Source organism: Empidonax traillii, unplaced genomic scaffold, assembly GCF_003031625.1.
Source record: "Empidonax traillii isolate 1590-97213 ecotype Southwest subspecies unplaced genomic scaffold, ASM303162v1 scaffold3:size4013460, whole genome shotgun sequence".
NCBI classification, from domain to species: Eukaryota; Metazoa; Chordata; class Aves; order Passeriformes; family Tyrannidae; genus Empidonax; species Empidonax traillii.
Window position 1 is genome coordinate 1,895,776 of NW_020955196.1, and position 24,920 is coordinate 1,920,695.

General features: G+C 38.8%; 1 protein-coding gene across 1 annotated transcript in view; it reads left to right on the forward strand.

The window, feature by feature from the left end:
- Window positions 1–2,136: 2,136 nt before the first annotated feature.
- SUSD1 (sushi domain containing 1) overlaps window positions 2,137–24,920 on the forward strand; it is a gene marked incomplete at its 5' end in the record, with an annotated part of 38,987 nt that continues 16,203 nt past the window's right edge. Inside the window, 10 exons of the mRNA XM_027904775.1 lie at window positions 2,137–2,281; window positions 3,622–3,777; window positions 4,423–4,575; window positions 5,885–6,061; window positions 8,080–8,259; window positions 10,242–10,421; window positions 16,961–17,055; window positions 17,510–17,699; window positions 18,634–18,728; window positions 19,842–20,028. Coding sequence (XP_027760576.1) covers window positions 2,137–2,281; window positions 3,622–3,777; window positions 4,423–4,575; window positions 5,885–6,061; window positions 8,080–8,259; window positions 10,242–10,421; window positions 16,961–17,055; window positions 17,510–17,699; window positions 18,634–18,728; window positions 19,842–20,028 — 1,558 coding nt within the window. The remainder of the gene's footprint in view (window positions 2,282–3,621; window positions 3,778–4,422; window positions 4,576–5,884; window positions 6,062–8,079; window positions 8,260–10,241; window positions 10,422–16,960; window positions 17,056–17,509; window positions 17,700–18,633; window positions 18,729–19,841; window positions 20,029–24,920) is intronic.

Genomic DNA, 24,920 nt, shown 5'->3' on the forward strand with positions numbered 1-24,920 from the left:
GGCCGCGGGCTCTGCCCTGCCCTGCCCTGCCCTCCCCTCCCTTCCCCTGCCCTCGGGCTGCGCTCCCTTCGTCCGCCCCGCGGGGACGATGCAAAGGCGCCGGGGCCCTGCAGCACCGAGGGGCGCGGCGGCGGCGGGGACATGAGCTCGGGGGACGGCCGGGTCCAGGGGCTGCTCCTGCTGCGGCCGCTGCTGCTGCTGCTGCTGGTGCCGCCGCTGGTGCCGCCGTGCGCGGGGCTGCGGCGGGGTAAGTGCGGCCGGAGCCGCCCGAGCCGGCTCCGCTCCCTCGTCCCGGGCCGCGGGGGTGGGGGCGGTGGGAGGACTGGGGGCGGGAGGTGGCCGCAGCCCCACCGAGGCGTCCAGGGCCCGGTGGTGCTGGCGGAGCATCTCTTGGTAGTGGTGTTGGAGGCAGCCCGTGGCTGTGGCAGAGCATCCCTTGGCGGTGATGGCAAAGGCAGTCCGTGCGGGTGGTGGAGCAGCCCGTGGTGGGTGTCGTGCTTTGCACTGGCTGGAGCGTCTCCTCGCCGCTCGATGAGGGCTGGGGTGGCCGCGACCTGCCTGGCTGAGAGGGCCTGGCCAGGACAGGAGCTGTGCCTGAGGGAATGCATCGATAGGACCGAAAATGTGAGGTGACTGTAGGGCTGGGGTGATAAAATGTGTATTGTGATGGAGAAATAAGTCGTGAAGTAGTAAAGGGGCACACAGAGTGGACACATGTTTTTTATCTCCTGGAGCAGCAATCTGAGGAGGATACTCCCGTGTTTTATCAGAACATTGAGGTATCATAAGGAAGTTCTTACTGTGGCTGTCAATCTAATTTTCTGATCTATGTTGGCTTCCATTGCATGCTGACAGTTTTTGTTTTATTATGAGAAACACAGACACATAAGTATATAAGAGCATGGGTAATTAGGAGCAGGAATCTGTGATGCTTCACACAAGTCTTAAGGCACAGAAATGCACTGTGAGTAAAACAAACCCTGTGCATGTGGAAGGACAGTTTTATCACAGTGATAAGATAGAAGCTAAAAGTGTTCAGATGCCTTCTCCGTCCAGTTACAGTTATGTATTGAGACACCTTGTAAGGTAGTCAAAACTTTGTCACTGCTATGTATGCAGTGAGGTTTTTATTCTTACCAATTTCAGCTGCCTTAGAAGAGTAAAGAATTTCTTATTTCTGTGTCAAGCATCATGAGACATCTGCTCATGCAGTGTTAGTTCTTTCTTTTAAAATGAAAAAATGTGTAACATGTGCATGCTTTGTCTAAATTAAAACCGTCCATTCTGAGGTTTATCATTTGGAAAGTGAGTGCATGTGTGAAGATAACAAAAAGAGCTTACAAAAAAATGGACAAAAGTGAACGTAATGCCATGAATACATGAAACCAAAGAAGAGAGTAAATTTGTATTTTATAATGATTTCATATATATTTCTAGTTCCATCAAATTACAGTAAATTAGGTTGTGTGTTGTATGCTGCTAAACTGCTTTTAATGTAAAATTAATTTCTAAAATTAATTTGACTAAATTAATTCTAAAATTAATTTAATTAAAATAACTTTAAGTAATTTTACTCCTGGCAGCATTCTCAACCTCGTTTTTATGAATAACATTTATACCATATACATGTTCATGACACATGATTCAAATAGATTGATAAGCAGCTGAAATATCTGTGTGTAAATAATAATTTAAAAAAAACAAGCAAACAAACCAAACAAAAAAACCCCAGAGGAAACAGAAATCAAGAGAAAAGGGAAACAAATTATTATGAAGATAGTATTAATAATATTGAATAGACCTATTTATTATATACCTTGTAATTCTTACTGGCTGTTGAAAAGCTCTTTAACTTATTGTCAGAGAAGAGATGGATGGACAAAAACGTTCAGTGTATTTATTTTGTTTAATTCTTTCTGTTTATTTTTCATCTTTAGTCTTTGAATAGTATGGTTGTTGTTTTCCAGCAAGTTTGAAAATGAGGTGGGAGAAGATAGGAGTCTATTCTATGTGTTTTAATTTTATCTCCACTTTAAATTCTGTGCCAGTTACCCAGGCCACCCTTAAGGTCCTCTAAAAAAAAAAAAACAAACAAACAAACAAAAAAAAACAAACCACACAAACTAATTGTGTCTTTTTGTCCTTAAAGCAATTGTGAACAGATCAGTTCCAGATGTCTGTGCAACTTGCCACGTTCATGCAACATGTCATCAAATTGAAGGAAAAAGTGTTTGCATCTGCAACTATGGATTTGTAGGCAATGGAAGAACCCATTGTCAAGGTAGGCAGCCTGTGAATTAAGTGGCAAGAAACTCAGTACATTCCTAAAATGCTCTTTCTCAAGTAATATTGATGAATTCTTCTATTAATTAATTCTTCAAAACATGCTAAAAGCTTTGTCATTTCTAGGCAGATCTTCCCAAGCATAGGATATGTGTGGATTGTTTTTCATTACCAAAAGATTGCTACACGAGAAGTGTTGTTCAGCTTTGTTTTGTTACTGTGGATGATAGTGTCCTTCTAAGACTATCTCCTACATGACAAATCAATATGTGAATCAAAGAACAGTGTCAAATGCTGTGTCTGAGTCTGTGTAATAGCTTACCACTGCTTAAAGAGGATGGTCCTCCACTACTGATCTTCCACTCCATCTCTTACCCTTCCTTCACAAAGCATTGGCAGCTGCTGGACCCTGCACAGAGTTCAGTTATCTCCTTACTGTAGGAGAAACATAGAGTCTTAGAATGGTTAAGGTTGGAAGGGACCTTAAGGGTCATCCAGTTCCAATCCCTCTGCCATGGGCAGGGATACCTTTCACTAGACCAGGCTGCTTCTCTGGACATCATGTGCCACTCTCACAGCACATCATCACCACCCTCACAGCAAAGAATTCCCTCCTCATATCCAATCTAAACCCACCTTCTCTCTGTTTCAAGCCATTCCCCTTGTCCTATGACTACAGGACCTTGTCAAAAGTCCCTTTTCAGCTTTCCTGCAGGTCACTTTTAGGTACTAGAAGGCCACCGTAAGGATTCCTCAGAGCGTTCTCTTCTCCAGGTTGAACAACTCCCAACACTTTCAGCCTTTCCTTGTAGGAGAGGTGCTCCAACCCTCTAATCATCTTCGTGATCTGCTCTGGACTCTCTCCATCAGGTTGATGTCCTTATGTTGGGGAACTCAGAACTAGACACAGCACTCCAGGTGGGGTCTCACCAGAGTGGAGTAGAGAGGTAGAATCACCTCCCTCGACCTGCTGGCCACTCCGCTTTTGGAGCAAATCGGAACGCAGTTGGCTTTCAGGGCTGCTTGGGATTACCCACACTCAGTGTTCCATTAAGTGCTGCAGTCAGTGCATGCCGTAAGGAAGAGCAGAAGCAGAGAGCAGGGTCCTCTGGTTTCACCAGCTCTTAGACTCTTAAAACAGCCTGAGCTGTGTCATGAAACTGTTCATCCAGGCATGACAGCCTCTGATGGTCTGAAATTTCAGCTCACTAGCAGTGTTTACTTCCCAAATAATTTACAGAAAAAAACAATAAGGAGAAGTCTGGTTACACAAGAAAGAGTGATAAAGGGAGGATATTCCACTTTTCTTAATCTGATGTGTTTTAAATATATTGACAGATAAAGATGAATGCCAGATTGGAGCCAGCAAGATCTGTGGAAATCATACGCTGTGTCATAATACACATGGAAGTTTTTACTGTGTTTGCCTTCATGGATACCGAGCCTCCAACAACAACAAGACATTTATTCCCAATGATGGCACAAACTGTACAGGTAGACATCACAAAGAATCTTGAGCATGATGAATCCAGAACTTAATTCTTTACCAGTCTTTCCCATCACTGTAGAACTTACTTTCTAACACCATATCAGAGCACTTTCTGTTGGGGATGCAAACACTTATTTGACATCCAGGTTCCTAACAGCTGTGAATTGGTTCTAGTTTGAATTCTCTGCTGTGTTACAAATCATTGCTTCAGAGTCACATCCAAACAGTGATCTTTCCAGAATAAGAAGGAGCTAGATTAATGAAAATTATACTTGAAATTCCCCAGAATGTCATATTTGTGTTTAGTGTAGAATATCAGCCAGTTCCTTGTTACAGTAACAAAAGTGTTGCAGCTAATCAAGATGTGGAGACACAGGTTTTTTCTGGGGTTGTTGTGAAAGGAGATAATATTGGGAATTATTTGTCAAGTAAACCAGAGATCATTCAAAAGATAGTTAGCTACAAAACTGAAAGAATCCTCTTTCCAGGTGATTAAAGACTAAACATTATAAGCTCCTTTGCTTTACAAGAAGAACCATCAGAAGCCATGTAGAACTCTTCATGGAAGAGTAAAGCTTGGGCCCTGTATTAATTAGGTAATTTTAAAAAACCCTACTAAGAATTGCATGTATTTATTTCTGAATTTTTAGATATAGATGAATGTGAGGAGTCTGGGCTGTGTGGTCACAATGCAAGATGCGTGAACACTGAAGGAAGCTACAAGTGCTACTGCAATGATGGTTACAAATTAGAAAATGGAGAGCATTCATTTCATCCAGATGGAAGCGGAATTTCATGCAAAGGTGAGAGTCTTTGGATGCTGTTTTTGCTAGCAGAGAAAATCAGTTGTTATGTGACACAGTAGTGGGTGCTCTTGACTGTGCTTTTAAGTCTGAAAGGCAGAAGCTTTATCTCTGGACTTAGCTAACTGTATATTTTTTTTCTTCTTCTTGGGTTCAATTTGTTTCAGTGATGTCTGGATTATAGAGTCAACATCAGATATGATTCCTACAGGTTCTCATCAGTGCTTAAGGTGTAAAGGGTCAGAGAAGCTTAATAATGCCATGAAGGTAATGTAGTTAGTTTCTGAATAGAAAGGAAGTGTGGTGTAATCCACTTTTTTATACAATCACACTGCATGAAGGGAAAGGTAAGGGACTAAGTAGCTGGTAAGAGAGGTTAGCTGAATGAAGCAAGCCTAGGGGCAAGGAATAAAAAAATAACAGTTTACCTATTTACTACATACTGTGCCCCCTGCATGAATAAACTGTTCTCTTTTTCTTGCCATTACAAAAAAAAGCCCAACCAAAACCAAGTTTCCAATTCGAAAATTCGTCTTTAGTGTAGGTTTTCACAGATGCAAATTGCTAGCAGGGTAAGCTGTAGATGTCAGAGTCTGTAATGAACCCAGGCATCCCAGATAGAAGAAGCTGCCTAGATTATACCCAGCCTTTATTTCTGAATTATTGCCAGAACCATCAGTAAAGCTCACTGCCTGTAATTTCTCATTTTCCTGAGTGGAGTGCTCTGCTTTGTTTGCTCATAACCCTGCTTATCTCATTGACTTTCCTCCTCATATTCTGTGGTAGGCTTTCTGTACTGACTGTGTTGTGGAGTCGGACAAGGGAACCCTGCCAAGCGGATGTGCCAAAGGAATGTGGCTTTCATGTGCAAGCTGGTTCAGTGAGATGAAGGAATTGAAGGGCAGACCATTTCATTTCTGCTTATCCACGCTTATGCCTCACTTTCTCCATGCATAGGGAAATAAAGCTGTGCATTGGGGCCTGAAATTTTCCTCTGATGTTAAAGTATCATTCAGCCATTGCTATAACGAGAGTGGCACATGCCAAGCGCCATCACACTGCAGTGTCACCTCTTTGGTGTTGGAGTGGCCCCAGCTGTATGTTAGTAAAGATGTAGCTCAATAACTCATTCCCTGTCCTCTTCTAAATGTGGGCAGGACTGCTCTTCAGCTTATCATCTACCCTTTTGGCAACTTCTCAGATTCATCAAATCAGGTATATTTTGTGTCCATCTAGTTCAGCTCATTTTAAAGCGGTCAAGTGTTGTGATATTTGTACTGTGAGATCTTTTAACCCAGTCTCTTTGCAGAAATTGGATGTGGTTCCCCCCCTGAAATGAAGCACGGCTACATTGTGGGGAACTACAGCTTGCTACCAGGAAGTACGGTTCATTATGAATGTCAAGAAGGATTTTACAGCAACGAGGGCAAATTCTCATACTGCACTGCAAATGAAACTTGGGAGCCTACCACTCTAAGCTGTGAAGGTGAAGAGAGTCTGAAATATTCTTAAAATTCTTCATTAAGGGGGTTTATGCATGGGAAGTGTGTTTGTGGAGTTGGTAGTCTGTTTTTTCAGTCTGAAGGATAGTTTTTTCAAGATCTGGCTATTTACAAAAAAAAGAATAGAACAGGTTATTGTCTACCTCTTCTTGTTAGTGTAGTGATATTTTCAATGCTGGTCCATACATTTTTATAGATGTGTCCTGCCTGTGAACTGAGGCCTAGAAAACAATTAGATTTCCATAGCATTTCATGGGATAGGCCACTGAGTTGGAAATTATCAGTGACCTCTCATGAAAAGACCAATTTTTCTGGCACCTTGTGAATTTTTTTCTGAAGGTTCATGTAAGTGCAAAAGGGAGGCATCATAGCTCTCTTTATCTCTGGGTGGCCTTCATGAATTTAAGAGCATTTTTGCATGAGCAAACACTTTCACATCTCTAAGGCATTAGGTTTCCTGTGACCATCTTTAAAACTTCCACTTGCTTTCGTGGTCTAATTGCCCATTCTGTCGAAATACTACTACTTACAATAGGATTGGATTTTGTGCAGGATTGATTTTGTGTTCCTGTGAATAGCTGGAAAATCTGTATATTGGTTAATTGCACTTGAAGTGCTAGCTAACAGAAGCTGTACTGTGTATAGCAATACTGCAGGGGAGAATTGTCATCCTGAAAGTTGTCACTTAGTAAGGAGAGTTTGTTTCTTTCAAACTGTAAAAGCCCTCTTTTGTAGTTTGTAATCTTTCTCTTTTTCTTTTCTTTTTTTTTTTTCTTTGAGAATGAATAGAAATGTAATGTTTCTCTGTGTGACTATAGGAAGTAAATAAATTAAAATAAGGGTGCTGAACCAATGTGACTAAGAAAAGGAAAATATTAAATATCACCAGAAAATTCGTAAGAAAGAAAAGATAAACCAATCTGATACTAAATTACTGACATCAGAAATAAAAAATTGAAATAACATTTTTTCCAATAAATAAATAAAAGAACAATGAATTTTAAAACAAAAAGGGAGTGCCCAAAGTTTCAAGTGGTCCCTAAAGAAAGATAGTGGAATGCAATCCTTGTGAGTTATTGGTACATTTATTTTTTTTGTTAATATTTTTTCATAAATATCTTTTTTCATGTGATTTTTTAATTTCTGCAATCAAACAAGTAGATCAGTTCACAGTTTCTGGCACATCTCTTAGGATTAACTGAAATAAAATACATGATACACCAAGAAACAGCTCATAAGTCTAAAATGACAAACTTATTTCCCCTTTGTATTATAAGCTCTTTTCCTGGATTTAAATTAGGACTTCTCTTTTTTGTAAAGCCAGCAAGCCTGATTTTTTTTTTTAACATTATTAAAGGTACTTTTAAATAATTTATTTTTTCTGTGTGCTACTTGACTTTGTTTTTTGCATTTGCTAATGACAACTCGGCATGTTTTTGAATACAGCAACTATTATAGTGCATTTTGAACATCTTGTAGACTCTTGCCTTAGCAGGAAGTTTTTGTATTGGTATGTTGTAACCTTTTCTATGGTTTTGCATTTTTATGGTCTTTGAATACTTTTTAAAATTTTGCTTTCTAAAGGCAGTTTCTGATCATCTGCCTCCCTCTGAGTTGTTGCTCCCTGCAAATTGTGTAAAACCAGCTTGCCATGTGTTATCATGTTTGTAGAAACAGGGGAATCTTTACAGATATAAAAGAAAACGAGGAAGTTTTCTGTATACTGGCAGCTAGACTAAGGAAGGAGTCAACCAGTTAGCATACCATTCAGAAAGAAAGGCAGAAAAGATGATGTCATTTTATTTGGAAGCCGATCTGGAGTAGCTACAGCACTGGCAGTCATAGTGGGAATGCCGCTGAGGACATAAGGGAGTGTTGGACTACTGCAGGAGAAGAGGGTTAGCTGGTAAAGGTAAGGGTAAACTCCCTTGTGGGAGTGCAGCTGTCATTACTCCTGCTGGTTGACTAACAAGGTTTTCTTCCTCTTCCTTCATCTCTCTAGGTGTGGATTGTGGGGTTCCACCTTCTGTTTTGAATGCAAGTCCAACATTTGTAAGTGGGACCACATACAGAAGTGAAGTTACTTACAGTTGTCTTCCTGGTTACTTGATTGCAAGCGGGAATTGGACTGCAGTCTGTAATGCCAAAGGACAGTGGGATGGTCCTGATTTGGTGTGCAAAGGTAAATAAAATCTGCCTTCAGATTTATTTAGCATAGATAGTTTCAGCCACTGTAATAAACAGCAGTTATCTTCTGTGGGCATTCAGTTCATACACTTTTCTGGCATAGCAAGTTCAGTCCCAAAACAAAAAACATATATTAAAAGGGGTGGTTTTTTATTCTGTGTTGCTAATAAAGTTGCAATAAATTGTTAAAAGTTAACATTTTGAGAGTATAATCCCAATGCATGTTGGGCATCAGGAGATGAAAATTCAGCCTTAATTGCTGACAGTTTTCTAGTTCAGTATCTACTCTGTGGTTGAAGCCACTACACAGAAACTGAACTGCTGGCTTGTCATTAGCATCCCCTCAAAATTCTGATACTCAGAAAGCTTCAAGCTGCAAACTATGATTGCTCAAGCATGCTGTTAGTATTTCAGATGAGTCAAATCCCTTACATTATTATGGTTTGGGAGTTCCTCGATAAGATGAATCACAGAGGTTTTTTTTTAGAAAAGTATATTACCTAGCAAAATTTGAAGTGTTGTCTTAATCTGAGCTCATATTATTAATTAAGAAACCTCAGAATAATTACATTCTTTAGTCAGTTTTCACATGGGCACAGCTTCACTTTTCCATTTGTTGAACGATTAATATCTCTTCAGCTTGATCCAGTAGGAACAAGTCTTCTGCTTGTTGCAATAAAATCTAAGTCAAAACCACTCTGTACTTTTAGAGTCTTCTTTAATATTCTAGCTCTGACTTATGAGTCTAAATAGAAGGTTTACAGTGATACACAGACACATGCTGCAGTTCAGTCTGGTTACAGAATGGCCTTGGGCAGATAGCTGGAACTAAGCAGCAGGAGTTTTTGTATCTCATCACACACTGTTCTTCTGTAAGTTAAGCATATGCTTTACATGTGAGTTAGTTATTCTGAAGCTTGTTCTGATGACTTACAATAGATACATACATTCATACACAGTGGGATATGAAAATTAAAGGTAGTCATGGTGGTGGAAGTGGAAGTATTAGCTATTGCAGCACATAATATTTCATTTTTTCTTTAAAGCTTGTAAAGATCATGATTCTATAAGCTTTGGTTTTTACTTCTTTGCTCTCTCTCTCTTTTTTTTTTTTTTTTTTGAGTAGAATTTCAGAATCACTTAAGATTATTAAACGGTTTTAAAAGCACTTGTTTTCTGCATATAATCTTTAGTGAAGGTAAGATTATACTTCTTACACTGTTTGCTTCTTGTAACTGAAGTGATGCAGAATCTTTTATTGGGTTATAATGTCTACTGTGGATGTAAAAGCAAATTTTAACCCTAAAGTAAATAATATTGTTCAATTTATTTTATCTTCACTTTTATTCTTTTTGTTCCCTAATTTTATTATGAAGCCCCTGAAAACTGACCAAATAAATTAATTTATAAATTCATTATCCCAAATTTCTAATTATCTATAAGGTGGTTTGAATAGTCCCTCAGATTTTCCCTCTGAAGTTCTCCTTCTGCTTGTGTGTAGCAGCTTCTTTTTTTCAAAGCTTGAATTAAATCCACTGACAAAGGAACATGACCTTCTTGATGCTATTCTTTAATTTCACTCCTTGGACCATGTGTCTTTTTTCATATCTACTGTTACTAATGATAGGTAAAATAAAGGAATAAATAGCATGTGGGAGATAAGAGAGTGTTGTGGGAAGACAGATCTATTTTTAAACATTTTCTTAGAGATCCTTGCTCCCCATTTCTAGTCAGGACACTTTGTTTTATTTTATGGTTCATCTTGTAGGATAAATACCCTGCCCTGCTAGAAAGTTTCCAGTCACAAAATTTTGGGTTCTGATGAACTGACCTGGCTCCTAACAAGTCACTAAGAAGTGAGAAAAAGTGAACTGTTAATTACTTGCCAGGATGGTTCATCCCTCCATCTTAAACACTTTGATATGCCTTGCCTGCTGTCTTTGACAGGTTTTGTTTTCCTGTTTTTCTCTGTTCCAGAAATAGACTGTGGCAAACCTTTGCTGATTCCACACACAACAATGACCTGGAATAACTCTACCACTCTACGGAGCAGAGTGTACTATGGGTGTAAAGAAGGATATTATTTCAGTGGAGACAAGAATTTTTCAGAATGCACAATAGATCAGTCATGGGAGAATATTACATACATATGCAAAGGTAAAAATTACTGTAGGAAGTTGATGTGAATTGCTGTGCAATTTAAATAGTTTGTCATTGCTGTTTTGAAGGTAGGAAGAGGAAGAAGGATGAAGGCAAGAAATGCCCTTTTAATGTATGATGTAGGGAACATGGTGGTACTTTTGGATGAAACAGCTGTGGAAGAGAGTATTATCCATACAGCAGCTTCGAGTGGATGCCACAGATCTTTGTATAACTGCCTAGCTTTTTACCTCAAACCGAAAGGGACTAAAGCAACTGGAAGTTCATTGCTGCACTTAGAACCTTCAGCTTTAAAAGCCCATGGAGTGTCACCAGAGAGGCAGCAGGCATTTAGCAGTATTTTCTTGCGTATCTAATACTGTAAAGCGCACTGCAATGAAAGTAATGGAAATGGAATTCAATTCCCTTTTTCTCCTTGTTTGTTTTTTTTTTCTTTTCTTTTTTTTTCTCATAATGACCAAAATAATATTTGTTCATGGTTGCCTATACAGCCTAGATCTAGTTGTCTGAATTTCAGTACAGAATGATTTTCTTAATTGAGTCCAGAGAAGGGGGACCTGTAATGAAATTGTTGCCCTGCTGTGGGCTTGGAAACAGACGTTTCAATAATAGCAAAAAATAACAGATGTTTTGGACTATGACTGTTGTGCTCCTTAGTGTTCTTCTACATCCTAAGAAAGAGGTGTCACAAGGTAGTTCTACAGCTGTCCATCTCTTGTTCTTAAGTAGTGATGCTGCCTTTTGCAGATGATAGTGTTCATTTAGCTTTGTAACATCCTCATGTTCTTCAAAAGGACTAGAAGTGTGTCCTTGACTGCTACCACTTCACTTTACACAAAATTACTGTGTGATATCTCTCTTGCCCTACTTGACATCTTGAGCATTCACTGTGAATATAAAACATGTGACATAAAACAAAATGGGCACTTAGAAAAGCAGTTCTCCTGGCATTTCTAGTACCCAAATAAAAATGAACTGCCGTTGTTAAAAGTCATGATTCATATTTCAATTCAGGCAATTTGCATGGCTGTACTTTGTGAATTGGTTTTGAAGACAACATTGTGTAGAGTGGCTAAGTTAAAATCAGGTCTGTCAGTCTTGGCTTTGCCAAGAGTTCTGTCTTGAGCACTCTGAAGCTTTGGAGGGCCTGAACCTGCAGACTACATTAAATCGGGGTTATGGTTTCAACAAGAGCTTTGCCAGAGACAAAGTGTAGACTCCAGCTTTAGTTGTTGAATCATAGGCCAAAAGAGTCATAGTTATGATCAAGTAGAATGGAAAAAAAGCACTTGTAAAAGTAGCCTAAATAGTCCAACCTCCTTTAAAAAAACTTAATCATGGACAGCAAATTAGTACAAAGGTTTTATATCTTCTTGACCTCTGCATTTTTCGCATCTACTAGAGGTAACAAATATAACAAAATACTGCAACATGAAACAAACTTTGTGTTTTGATATCGATGCCTTTGAGATATACCTGATCTTAAGGGTGTATATAATTAATCAATAATTCCCATTAAAATGAGAGGAAATTATGTACCATTTCCAAATAACTTATAATAGAAGTTGGAAAGCCATTTGTCTTTTCCTGCTGCCTGAAAAACTGCATTAGAAGTAAGGAAATTAATAGAACATTCTCAGGAAACTGTCTTCGACAAATAATTTCTTAATTTCTTAGAAAGTGATTGCAATGGAATGCCCTTTATTTGTATTGTCTGTTCAGATATATGATAAATGTATGTGTATGTGTGTGAGTACCATTATTAGGAACTAGTTTAAATATTAAAAAATTGCTTTACACAATTAGTTTTACCAGAGATGATGACTGGATTAAGCCATCAGTAAAATGTGGCAATAGTCATCTGGATTACAGTCTTTCTTTACCAACCCTTGATTTGTATACATAAAATCAGGAGACTAAAGTGCAGAGAACATACCAGCAATTAAATATCTGCTGGTTGGTATGCTCAGTGTGTGAGCCTGGACATCCTGTGTAGTTTGCCCTTGCAGAACTTCTTCCCTTGTGGAGTAGGAGTGCTTGGTTCCACAGAATCACAGAATCATTAAGTTGGAAGGGACCTCTGGAGGTCATCCAGTCCAGTCCCCCTACCAAGGCTGGGTCACCTAGAGCAGGTGACACAGAAGTGTATCCAGGTGGGTTTTGAATGTTTCCAGAGACGGAGACCCCATGACCTCCATGGGCAGCCTGTTCCTGTGCTTTGCCACCTTCAGTGTAAAGAAGTCCTTCCACGTGTGGAGGTGCAACTTCTTGTGTTTTAGTTCATGGCTATTGCACCTTGTCCTGTCACTGGGCACCATTGAAAATAGTCTGGCAGCTTCCTCTTGGCCTGTGCCTTTGAGATGTTTATTTTCATTTATTTCATTGCTAAAATGGTGTGCTGTTAACTCCAGACTCACATTATATTGAGCTCTGGTGAGATGTTATAGTAAAGCTGGGAAGTTTTTTTCGGAGGGAAAATGAGATTCCCATGTGGGATTGATATTTCAGTTTGTTTCAGGGAAGGGCTTTGCCTATAAATCACTGTAGCATGCAGTGGTGGAATACAAGATAGCTGGAAACAAGAAGCTTGCTTTTCCCGCTGTGAATTTCAGAGCAGAAATTGTCAGCCTTAATGTTTCTCTCACCAAGAGAGGTTGTTCTGAGTGTGGCTCAGAATTAGACATTAGATAATGCAAGACTTACAGTCACCTTTTTTTTTTTTAAAATGAAAGAGGAAAATATAAAAAAAAGTCTTGCCACTAGTTTTTCTTTTTGATTCCACAGAGCACTGTGAAGCACTTGATAAATTTTTTAAATGTTTGATGAATTTTGATAAATTTGATAATTTTTAAAAATTTATTCAAAGTTATTCAAAGTGTGAAAAAATCTTAAAAACTTATCTGAAAGTTATAAATAATGAAGATACATCTTTGTAAAGTAAATTCCATATATATTTCCGGAGGCTACTGTGCAGGAGGAGTTTGTCCTTATGCACTGAAGCAGTCTGCGCAGTTCTCTTAGAAATGTTGTTTGTTCTCATTTAATTTCTGTGTCTGAAGACTGTGTGATCCATATTAGTAGTAGATTGTGTTTGCCCCATCATTCACTACTTTCACAGAACTGAACAGGCAAAATGCACAAAAAAATCTAATAGCTGGATTTTTTGTCCCCCCAAAATTTCATGAAGGTATCGGGATTGGTGGGAAGAGCTATGGAAGTGAACTGGCATGTGTGGATGCCCTTTTAGTTACTTACTGAAGATGAATGTCAGAGTGGAGCTGGTCCTATCTGCTTTCTGGCAAATACTGTTTTTTCATGCAGGTTCAAAAATACTTCATTGACAAGAGGTTTCTTGAGTTGAGGTCAGTGATAGTCAAATGTTCTTTCAACTGAAGACAAGTCAATTGTGTATGTGAAAGAAGTCATGTGGTTTTAATGACCATTCAGACACAGTTGTATGTGTGTGACTTTTTTTATTTTTTATGAATCAGCAAATAATAACACTGAGCACTGGGACCTGAACTCACAAAGACTGCTAAGCAAATTATTAAGGTTGGTCTTCATGGCACAGTGTTAAAGCAGAAGAACATGACAGGACACGCATTTATGCACTGACTGTAGGTGCTGTGAAGTTTTTCGTAGACACTCAAGCACAGAGAGAGTCCCTCATTCCAACTAGAGCTTTAAAAGTGGAGTAAGCAAGACTGAGACCTTCACTCCTTGTTTTCCTTCTTAGAATTGATACATTTGGTTTTCTTAAAGTTTTTTCTCCCCTTTTGACACTCACTGGTGCTGTTGAATCACTTTGCTGGTTTTTTTGCATTCTACTGTTTCTGTGCTGTTCAGCATCACCTGTCTTTCCTGGCTACCAACAGCCAGGTGCTATTTGTATCTCTCTATCCTATCCCAAATTTGCCTTTCAGTATTTGACTCTTCCAGGATCTTTTTCCACTCTTCTGCTCTGGTCTCCAGGTATTTATTTGCATACTGTTTCTAGGACTCTTTCCCTTGGAATGGGAAGGAGATTGTGAAGGCAGCCTGAAGGTCAGTGGAGTAGCGGTGACATCCACTGGCCTTGGTTAATCACAAGTTGTAATTTACAGTGCTGAGGTATGGGAAAATCAAAGGTCGTTGCTTATCCCATCTCATTTGTGAGGCTGAGTGCAAGCTGTTGACCAAAATCAGATGCATTTAAGACCTGGATGCTACTATCTGCTAAGGTGTCACACTGAAGACAGAACAGAACATACAGTGTGTTTCACAAATGGATTCCCAAGCTCTGGAAGTCACTGGCTCTGTTAGATTTCACAGAAACACTAGTGTGTCAAGGAGCCTGTTTCCCTTTATGTGCACGAGTATTTTTTTGCAGAGATATCTTTGTGCTGTTACTGGATACCATGTTTATGTTATTGGGATTAATGTTAAACCAAGCACTTTATGTATATTTGGTTATCTGAACAAAGAGTGTGTGATCTGTAGGAATAAGGGAAGAAAGGTGGCCTCTTCAGAAGCCCAGAATTTTGTTGTAATTGCTCTGTACAGCTTTTCATACAGCTTTCACTCCCATCCAGTTGAAATGAAAACTTTTGAAAAAAGGTCTGCCAGCTACTCTGTGAATGTATGGTAAATGTATGGTAATTACCTGGTGGTCTTCTTTTCCTCCTCAAAATTCGGAAAGCATGACAAAAAAATTGTCGTGCTTTGTAGTTACAGGAGAAAATACCCCTACTAGTTCTGCTTTCTTCCTTCCAAGGAGGCCACATAAGATTTTTCCTTGACTGAATACCCAGCATGACCTCTTGCTGCTTTGTTTTGTTTTATAAACTCATTAGTCAAATTCCAGAGTTTCTTCCCAAACAGTCTTGGAAATTATTCCCCTTTGCCTCCCATCTCCCCCCACCTTGTTAAGCATTTCAATTCAGATCTCATGGATATGCAAATGTTTTCCCACTGTCTGTGATAATTTTTGTCATCCAGTCTTTTAAAAAATGTACCTCATTTAAAGAATTCAACAACTGAACATACTCTTTTGCTCTGTGTTGGTACTGAAGTCTTATGCTGCAGTTTTTGAACGGTACTGTGAAACAGATAAAAGTAGTAATAAGAAGCACTTAGATGCAATTAATCTCACAACCGTTTGTAAGGAAATTTGTTTTAGAGGACACAAGATTAATCTCTTCTACTCTGGAGACATGGAAGTTTCAACAGCATTTTCATATTTAAGGAGTGTGGAATGGAGGAGTTAAAATTAGTTGGGAGATAAATTAGTCTAGTGAGTGAGGCATCTATTTTTTGAATATATGGAGAGGGATATAGTATTAGAAAACTGTTTTATGGCAGTATTAATAATCAAAAAAAAAGGAAGGAAAAAGTGCTGCAAAATATATAAACAGTTGCGCTTTAGCTCTAAATAACTGCCTACAAATAGATATGTTAGACACTATTGATGTATTCACTTACTTTACGACAGCTTGATTCCCATGTGCTACAAGGGGGCCCCTGTGAGATGGTAATGAAGTTTACATACAGAGGAAGAGCACCCTGGTCTGTGCTTCCTTTCGTAGCAAGACATGACACAAACTGTTTTATGAATATTTCAAAGTATCTACCACTGCTGTCCAATAAATTCCCTTCAATTTTTCAGCAGCCAGTAAGGGCTTTTCAGCTTGGAATCTAGATGAGCTTGGATTTGTAAGACCTTGGTCATACAGTAAATGTAATAATAAAATATGGTAGTAGGACAAAGGAGTGACAATTTGAAGGCTGGTGAGTGAAAAAAGAGGAGCAAATACATTCACTGTCAATCTGAGCTGTGACCAGAAGGAGCTTTGTTCTTGGCTCTGTGAAGATGCTTCATTATCTTGTCATGTGAGACCAATTGCACTGTGTCTGATGACAGCAGTGAGAGAACTGCCTAGAAAAGAAGAGTGGATGAGTTGAGCTTTCTGGATGTGCTCTTTCTTTGAGGCATAAGCTTACTCTTAAAAGTGTGCATGTTTATGCAGGTATGCTGAGGGATGTATCTCTGCTTGCTACAACTGTACTTCCTACATGCTTCATTCTGTTGGCTTCATTCTTTTAATGTAGTGTTTGTTTTGAAAAGTGTTTTACTGTGACCATGTTATTTAATTTTATTTATTAAAAAACAACCAAAAAAGTCAATAGCTTTTAAAAAGCAACCCCAATGAAGCAAAACATTCATTCAGCTACAAGTATGATCTTTTCCAATCTAACACAGAAGCTTTCTTAAAAGTCATGGTTCAGTTTATGTAATCCTGGTTGTGTGTTTAAAGACTTCACAGTCATTATCTTACAACAAGCTTCTTCCTTTAGCCTGTTATTTTAAGTTTAGGAGCCAACAGAGTTAAGAGAAAACTGTCTTTCTAACATGTGCCTAGCTTGTTTGGTTTTTTCTGTTTAGGAAAAAAGCAAAAAACCAGAAAACATAGAAAAATGCAAAATAAACAACTGTTCCAAACTTAAGATTTGCATGAGAAATAATGATTTTCTTTCTCTGTTCATGTTTTTATTCACAGAAGAGGAATTATTCAGCGATTTGTCCGTATTCAATGAAACATGTGTGAAGTGGCAAAGGAAAACTGGAAGACTGGGAGTGCAGAAAACATACACAGTAAGTAGAGTGGTGTTTGAAGCATTCAGTCTTACCACTGCTTCTATAGGTCAAGGGCGAAATCTGGAAAAAAAGAAAGACAGTAACAAGCAAATGAAGCTTCTAGATGTGTGCTATAAATAAGAAACAGTATTTGTTTACATCTTACTGTTTGTGTTGTAGTTATTTTCAGGGTCTACAAAAGACTGCTAGTAGATCGGATTAGATTCTGTAACAGATTCTTCTATTTGTTGCAGAAATGTAGGGAAAAATATGAATAATTTTAATAGCCAGAAGACATTAAAGATCCATCTTGTAGCACCAAAACAGTTAGTCAAAAGCCTATTTTTTTGGTTGAAAGGATTTCTAAAACAGGTGTAACCACAAATTCTCTGTAAGAACTACTAAGATTAAATGAACTAGTATTCTGAATTTTGGAGAGCCACAGCCAATTGTACTGTTGTTTTTCCAATAGTTTCATATACTGGGCCAAAGGTGGGATGAGAAGATATTCTCAGAAGATGTGATATTTAACATCAGTACAAGTGAAGATAATCCACATGTGTGTTTAGAGCTGAACCCTGCAAGTAACTACGTGGTGAATATTACTACCATCTCTTCCAAAAACATCACTGTCTCAGTTACAATATCAGTTCAGACAAAGGGTAGGTTGTGTTTTATATTCTCTGTGCATACCAAAGGACTTACTGTGCTGCAGAGTTCACTGATTTGAGTCTAGCAGACAGGGAAATGGGCTGTTTCCTAGACTTTGTAATTCTTTATGCTGACTACAAACGTGTAGACACAAACGTTTTTCTTTCTGCTGACTGTGGCCATTGCAAACAGAGCAGTGGCAGTGTAAGTGCCCTTCAGAAACATTTGGCAAACTTGCTTCTTCAGGATTTGCCTTCTGGCTGAGGCAGGATTGGTGCCCTGACATTTCTGGCTACAGGCCAGAATTTAGTCCATGGTGCAGTGCCTACTGGTTTCCATTTCTTGCCTCGAAAAATTATTCTCTGCCCATGGGAGAATACCCTGTTGCTTAGCTGTATCATACTAATCTAAGTGATATCAGCATTACTGACAATGCTCCTATGTTTGCCACTGATTAACAGTGTTCAGGCAGTTTTCAGACAGGGGATGTTATAAGAGAGGATTTCTGTAGTATTTCGGTCATGGGAACTTTAAACTTGCCTTCTGACATGATAATTCTGGTGTGACAGACCTTGAAAAATAATTGCCTTTGAAATCCACAAAGATGCTTTTTCTCCCTTCCTTTTTCCTAGAGGGCAACAAATTTTATTTACATCAGAAGGTCTGAACCTTTGGATCTTTCTGTAATTATAACCACCTAGGCCTGGACAAGTTTCCTGAATAGTGTGCTTGGGTTTTTCCAAAAGCCGTTTTCTCTGGAAGATGATCATGCTTTATTTGCCATGTTTGTTCATTCACATAGAAATGAGATTGTACCTTTACTTCAGAAAATAATGAAATTAACCCACTTTTTTAAAAATTTTATTTTCACTATTCATATTCAATTAGGTTGAAGAAGGTAACATTTTCATAATAAGATGATTCCTTTTTTAATTGTCTCTGCAGTAAAAGAAGCTTTCAATAATGTATTAATTTTTAATGATACCTGCTTGAAATGGCGGAGAAATGTCAGGAAAACTGATGTGGAAGACAGATACTCAGTAAGTGACAATCTATGTTTTGAATCTAGAAAACAATTTTTATCAATCACCTCTGTGAAAAAAAATAATTTTTCAAACACTCACTGCTGGCAATGTTCCTCATTATAATAATGTGTCTTATGGAAACTGAGAGTAAGCTTGCATGGCAGCCTTCAAAAAAGAAAGAAACCACCATGGTCTGTTCTAGTCCCCTGATTCTTGCTTAATTTTTCCCATGTTATAATCTTATTTTGCTTTCCTTATCTGTACTTTCAAGTTTGTCATGTTCAGGCCTCAGACAACAACTCTATTCCCGTTCCACTGAATCAGTTCCCTCTGCCTTGTGATATGCCTTTAGTCTCCCATTATCCCAGCATGGAATTTCCACATGGACTGTCTCTGCTAGGACTCTTGACCACCTGCTATTGTCTCAAGTCTCCTTGGGCTAGGAGGCACTAAGAAATTATCTAAAGGCATGGGATCTATTTAAAGGAAAATTATCACTTGAATAAAGTACAGAAAGCATTTTAGTTTTCATTAACAGGAATAATTCAGTCAGGAGAGGTCTAAAGTTAATAACTTCATGATCATTTAAGTAATCAACAACAAAACAAACAAAGCAAATTACTGAAACAAAAAAAAAAAAGCCCCATGGGTCTGTAAATTTGCCTGGAAAGATAGGTGTCTGAGACAGATCCTGAAGTGTAGCTGGCACTTTGACATGGGTCAAAATAGCTTGATTTTGTCTTGATCCTCAGGTTGCAACCAGATTTATGCGGTTGTAACTTACACTTTTGTAAGTCGCCATGAGGGTATACTACAGTGAAAGTGAACTGTTCCTGGAAACCTATATGTTAGCAGAAAATACAGATTGGGGAAAACTACAGTATTAAAAAAGAGGATAGACTGGAGGAGCAGTGAAAGAACGAGGACAATGTCAGATCTGATCAAGAGGGAGTGTGATTCCTGTCAAATTTTGGAAGCTTTGGAATCTGAGTAACTATCAGTGCGAACAGTTTTGGTACTCTGCATTGATGTGTTCTGCTATTTCTTCTAATTAAGAGTATGAGGTGGCTGAATCCAAGTAATATATTAAAATACTGCAATTTCCACACTGTGATTGATTGGTTGCAGTTTCATGTGCGTGGCCAGCGTTGGTACCAGAAGGACTTCATTCACGAGATGACCTTTGAACTTACCACACACAAGAAAGCTCCTGAAGTTTGTTTGGAGTTGCAGCCGGGCACCAATTACTCCGTTAATATTTCCATGGTAGCTTTGAATTTTTCATTGCTCGTTTCCATGACAACACAAATTACAGGTAGGTCCTGTCATTTATTTTATATATTTACAATAACTCCTAGTTGCATGCAAGAGGCTCAAGCGAATCAGCATTGTTGATATCAGTGTTATATAGTGGGTTGTCAAAATATTCTTTCCACACTCAAAATTGTTCATTGTTTGTTTTCACAGATTTCGTAGGGTTTACAGTCCAGTGGCAGAAGGGGGAGAGAAATGAGGGTGCAGGGTGTTGAAGTGTCATTTTGGCACAGCAGGAAAAAGACAGTTTGTGGGTTAGACACAAGATTGGTATCTGGGAGAGCGAGGTTAAATCCCCTGCCCTGTTAGGGGCTAAGTCACTTTTTCAGTAAGAGTTAATAGTGCAGCTGCACTTTGTATGGATATTTGTGACAGCAGATAACACTAAAAGACACAGGAATTTTAGGGTATAGAGGGTCCTGCAAGTACCTAGGACAGACACCTTTGCCTCTGATTGGCAGAGTACAAAACACAAAAGGCATTTGAGCAAATACGGTTCTGTAGGGAGAGCCTTGGCCTCACAATTCAGTGAGACATATGGCACTAAAATGCTGTGATAAGAAACATCTTATAGCTAATTTCTTTGTTTAGTACGGTTTTGCACCCCTTCTTGTACTGTCAGACTTTCTCTGTTCGGCTATTATTGCTGCAGTGTGAAGTGCAATGTTTGATGATGGTATTGCCTTTCCCATTGGAAACCTGAGCTGGAGTAAGAAACATGGGAGCTCCCTGGTGTCTGTAACTTTGTTCAGCCACTAGATGGAAGCAATTCTCTTTTGACTGCTTAGGAAGACCTGGGGATTTGTGGGGATTTTTGAAACTGATAGTGTTACTGTATTTTTAATAGTAAATCTGACGGTTTTAAGCTTCATGAAAGGCAAAACGTCTCTTGTTTTCTAAAGCTACTCTTTAGATACACAATGAATTGGATTTTTTTTTTTAATGGATTTACAATAATGATGTGATAATTCATTTTCACAAGTTTCCTGTTGTGCCCGGGAGTAGTGAGTTGATGTGTCTTTGTAAAAAAACTGAGTAAGTTGTTTCAGAATTTTGTTGACTTAAGTAATTTTTGAATACATACTCAGAGTATCAGTCATAGCTCTTTACTCTGTCATCCTGTGAGATATCCTAAATTCTGCAGGATTGCATGGGGTCACTTACTCAGCAGTGCTCTGGAGAACACTTTGTAGCAGGTGCTGTGTGAAGTAGTATTTGTGCCTTGGCAGCTGGCGTATTTTCCTCTCTGCTGAGTTAGTGCTTCACAAATGCACATGCATAGCCCCAGGAAAGGTCCTTGTATGAAATTTAGGTCATTGCCATTTTGAAAGAAGATTCTACTACACAAGCATTTTTATATCTGGTAGTTCCTTATTTTGGTAAGCTGTAAAGAGTCGTGTTGCTCTGTCATGTTAGGAGTCTTTATCTAAAAGTTTCCATGCAAACAGTTACTATGCTGTTTTCCAATGGAAAACAAAAAATAAAGGTATGTCTTTTTGCAGTTGAAATTGAGTGAAAATTACAAAGCCAACAGCAATCATGCTGCGAAAACCACCAAATAATGAGAATTTAGGTAAGATGTTAAATGTGTCACTGTCTCATCTAAGATGAAAAAGATACATTTGAAATTATTCTTCTAGTAGTGTATCTTTGACTTCTGTGCCTTCAGCTTTTGGAATTGCATAGTCTATAAAAGCAACTTAGTTTATATAAAAACTATTTGTAATTTTAGAGGTAGGTGTATAATTTTCTTCTTTATTTGTCCAGTTGTTTTGTAATCCTTTATGTAGTAAAACCAGATGGTACCATGTAAATGCAAGTTATGCCTTAAGCATAGAGGCTCTAAGGAAACAGAAATTTACAACAGTGTTTTACTGTTTATGGCCTCACTGGTTGTTTAAGGTTTCATATGCCATTCTTTAACAAGTGCATGGTTAGTTGGTCTGTTTCCACAACTAGGGGGAAATCCACATATTGTGTGTCCTTGACTTTCACTCACCTCCTACATTTTGAGACTTTAGGAGGTCTTAACTGTGGTGTTTCAACTGGAATGAAGAGACATGTCCCAGACAATTGGATGATCACTGCTTTACAGACTAGATTTCCTGACAAGGATAGTAATCTCTGTAAATTTTTAGACTGCTGCAGAATACAACGAGTATGTAAATGCTAGCGATAACTTTGGGTGTATTTTCAAAAAAATTAAATCTGTAAATTCATGTTATGAAAGTTGCTTCTGTATCCTGAATATCTGTGTCTGTATACCTTGTGAATATACTATGTCCATAGTATTTCTAAATCAATCGAAAAAAGCAATAGCATAGGACTTAAAAGCCTGCTTTTCTCCCTGGCAAGTAGCAACCTCTAAAAAGATAGCTCTGTGCTGAACACAGTTGGGTTTGCTCATCACCTCGTGAATGGTAAATGCAGTCTAGCAAATGCTTCATGGATGGTTGAAATTCTGCTCTGTTCATACCTCCAGTAACAGGCATCTTGCACAGTATTTTATGTTGTCTTTGCTTACTTTAGAGAAGCTCTCACTATGTGTCTACCTGAAGTAGGGAATTTGAGTCAATTATGAAAAATGATTAGGCAGTGATTGTATTGTAGTTGTAAGAAAGATGGTAGCAAGATTGTCTTTTAAGCAAGAAGGGAGTTTGTGTCTGTTTCCAGAGAAAAAGAGTGTCTTGTGGGCATGCATGCAATTATATGAAAAATTGAAGTGTGCAGCTCCAGAACACAAGAATTGCAAAGAAGGGAGTTTCTGATTTATGTAATGGGGAAAGGAGAGTGATGAAAACCTGAATGTGATTTTTTTTTTTTTAAAGTAGGGAACAAATTAGATGCTAATCATGTAAACACTTTCATACTTATGTATGCACTTTGTATTTTTATGCACTGACTATTCAAATGCCTGGTATTTAAGTTCATATGAACTCCACTTCTCTACCATTTTTCTAAACTCCTTCATAGCAAGAATTTTGTATAAGTATCTGTGAAGTCATAATAATTCTGAACAGTTCTTCTCTCATTCTGTTTACAAAGCAATTGATATCAGTGACACGGCCTCTGCTTTAAAACCAATGCTTTGCAAGTAGAATAAAACTCTGCCTTTTTAGTCTTTTCCACCTGTTTGAACTGGGATCTCTTTGGTAAAGGCCTAGTACATTACAAATTTATAGTGAAAATTAAATGAGTGACATGCAAAATGGAAAAAAAAAACACAACAAAAGAATAGGCTATGTGGGGGAGGAATACAGATTGTAAATCCTGTTGAGCTATGAATTTATATGAGAAAAGGTCATACGTACACGCTGTTAGTATTTCCATTTTAAGATACAATCACAGAATCATACAGCAGTTTGGGTTGGAAGGAACCTATAAAGGTCATCTACACCACCCTCCCTGCAATCAGATCAGGTTGTTCAGAGCCCTGTCCAACCTAATCTTGAATGTTTCAAGGCATGGGGCATTGACCACCCCTCTGGGATGCCTCTTCCAATATTTTACTGCCCTCAAAGTAAAAAATTTTTCCCTTACTATCTAATCTGAATCTACCCTCTTAAATTAAAACTTTTACCCCTTGTGTTGTCAATACAGAGGTTAAAAAGTCTATCTCTGTCTTTCTAAGAAGGTGCCTCAAGTACTGAAAGGCCACAGCAAGGTCTGTCTGGAGCCTTCTCTTCTCCAGGCTGCACAGCTGCACAACCCCAACTGTCTCAGCCCTTCCTCAAAGGAGAGGTATTTATCTCTCTCATCCTTTTTGTGGCCCTCCTCTGCACTTGCTCCAACAGTTCCACTTCTTTCCTGTGCTGAGGAGCCCAGAATTGGATGCAGTTCAGGTGGGGTCTCACAAGAGCAGACTAGAAGGAAAAAAATCCTCTCCCTCACCCTGCTGGCCCTGCTTTGTTCGATATAGCACAGGACACAGTTGGCTTTCGGGACTGTGAGGGCACATTGCCAGGTCATGTTGAACTTATCATCCACCATCACTCCTATGTCCTTCTCCTCAGAGCTCCTCTCAATTTGTCCTCCACTCAGCCTGTATTTGTGCTTGGCATTGTCCTGGTCCAGGTGCAGCACCTTGCACTTGGTCCTGTTAAACCTCATAACATTCCCATGGGCCCATTTCTTGAACTTGTCCAGGTCTCTCTTGATGGTATCCCATCTCTCAGGCACATCAGCTGCTCCATTCAGCTTGGTGTCATTTAGCTGTATGTATTCCAGTAGTTTGCTAAAGCTAAGCTGCTTAAAGTTACACTCTCTGTTTGGCTAGGCTGCTGATAATACTGCCTTGGATTGTTTTAAATATTACATGTGGAACACAACAAGGCTAGTTAAAGCAGTTAAGAATAACAATATATCTAAAAAACATATACCTCTTCTCTTTCGTGAGGAAGCAAGGAAATGCACTCTGTTTACACTTTGCCTTGCTCTAAAATCTAATATTCACTCAGAAAGGTTTGAACTTCATTGTTTCTCAGGGCAGACGAGCAGAGACACATTTTGAATCCTCATCAGAGAAAGAATATCTAGGCAATTGTTGCACTTCCCACATCACTAGATCTTACCAGCACATTTGCCTTTGTGTCCAGCTTACTGCCAGGTGCACCCCTTGCTCCTCGTCCCAGGGACACTGTGCTGAGAGCTCCAGGTCTTGTGGCTCTTGTTGTATGAAAGTTCTGGTGCTGGTGAGTGCCCCTCTGTCAGAAGGGAAGCCGCATCCTCTTCCCCAACCTGGCACTACAAGGAATTCAGTTGATTTCCATAGTCTTTGCTTTGGGTGGATGGCTCACAGAAGAGAACCAAGAAAAAGAAGAAGGTGGTGTTTTCCCTCAGGCCTCTTAGTTGAAAGAGCACCTTGCTGAGTTTTCCCTGACCAAATTTTCCTCC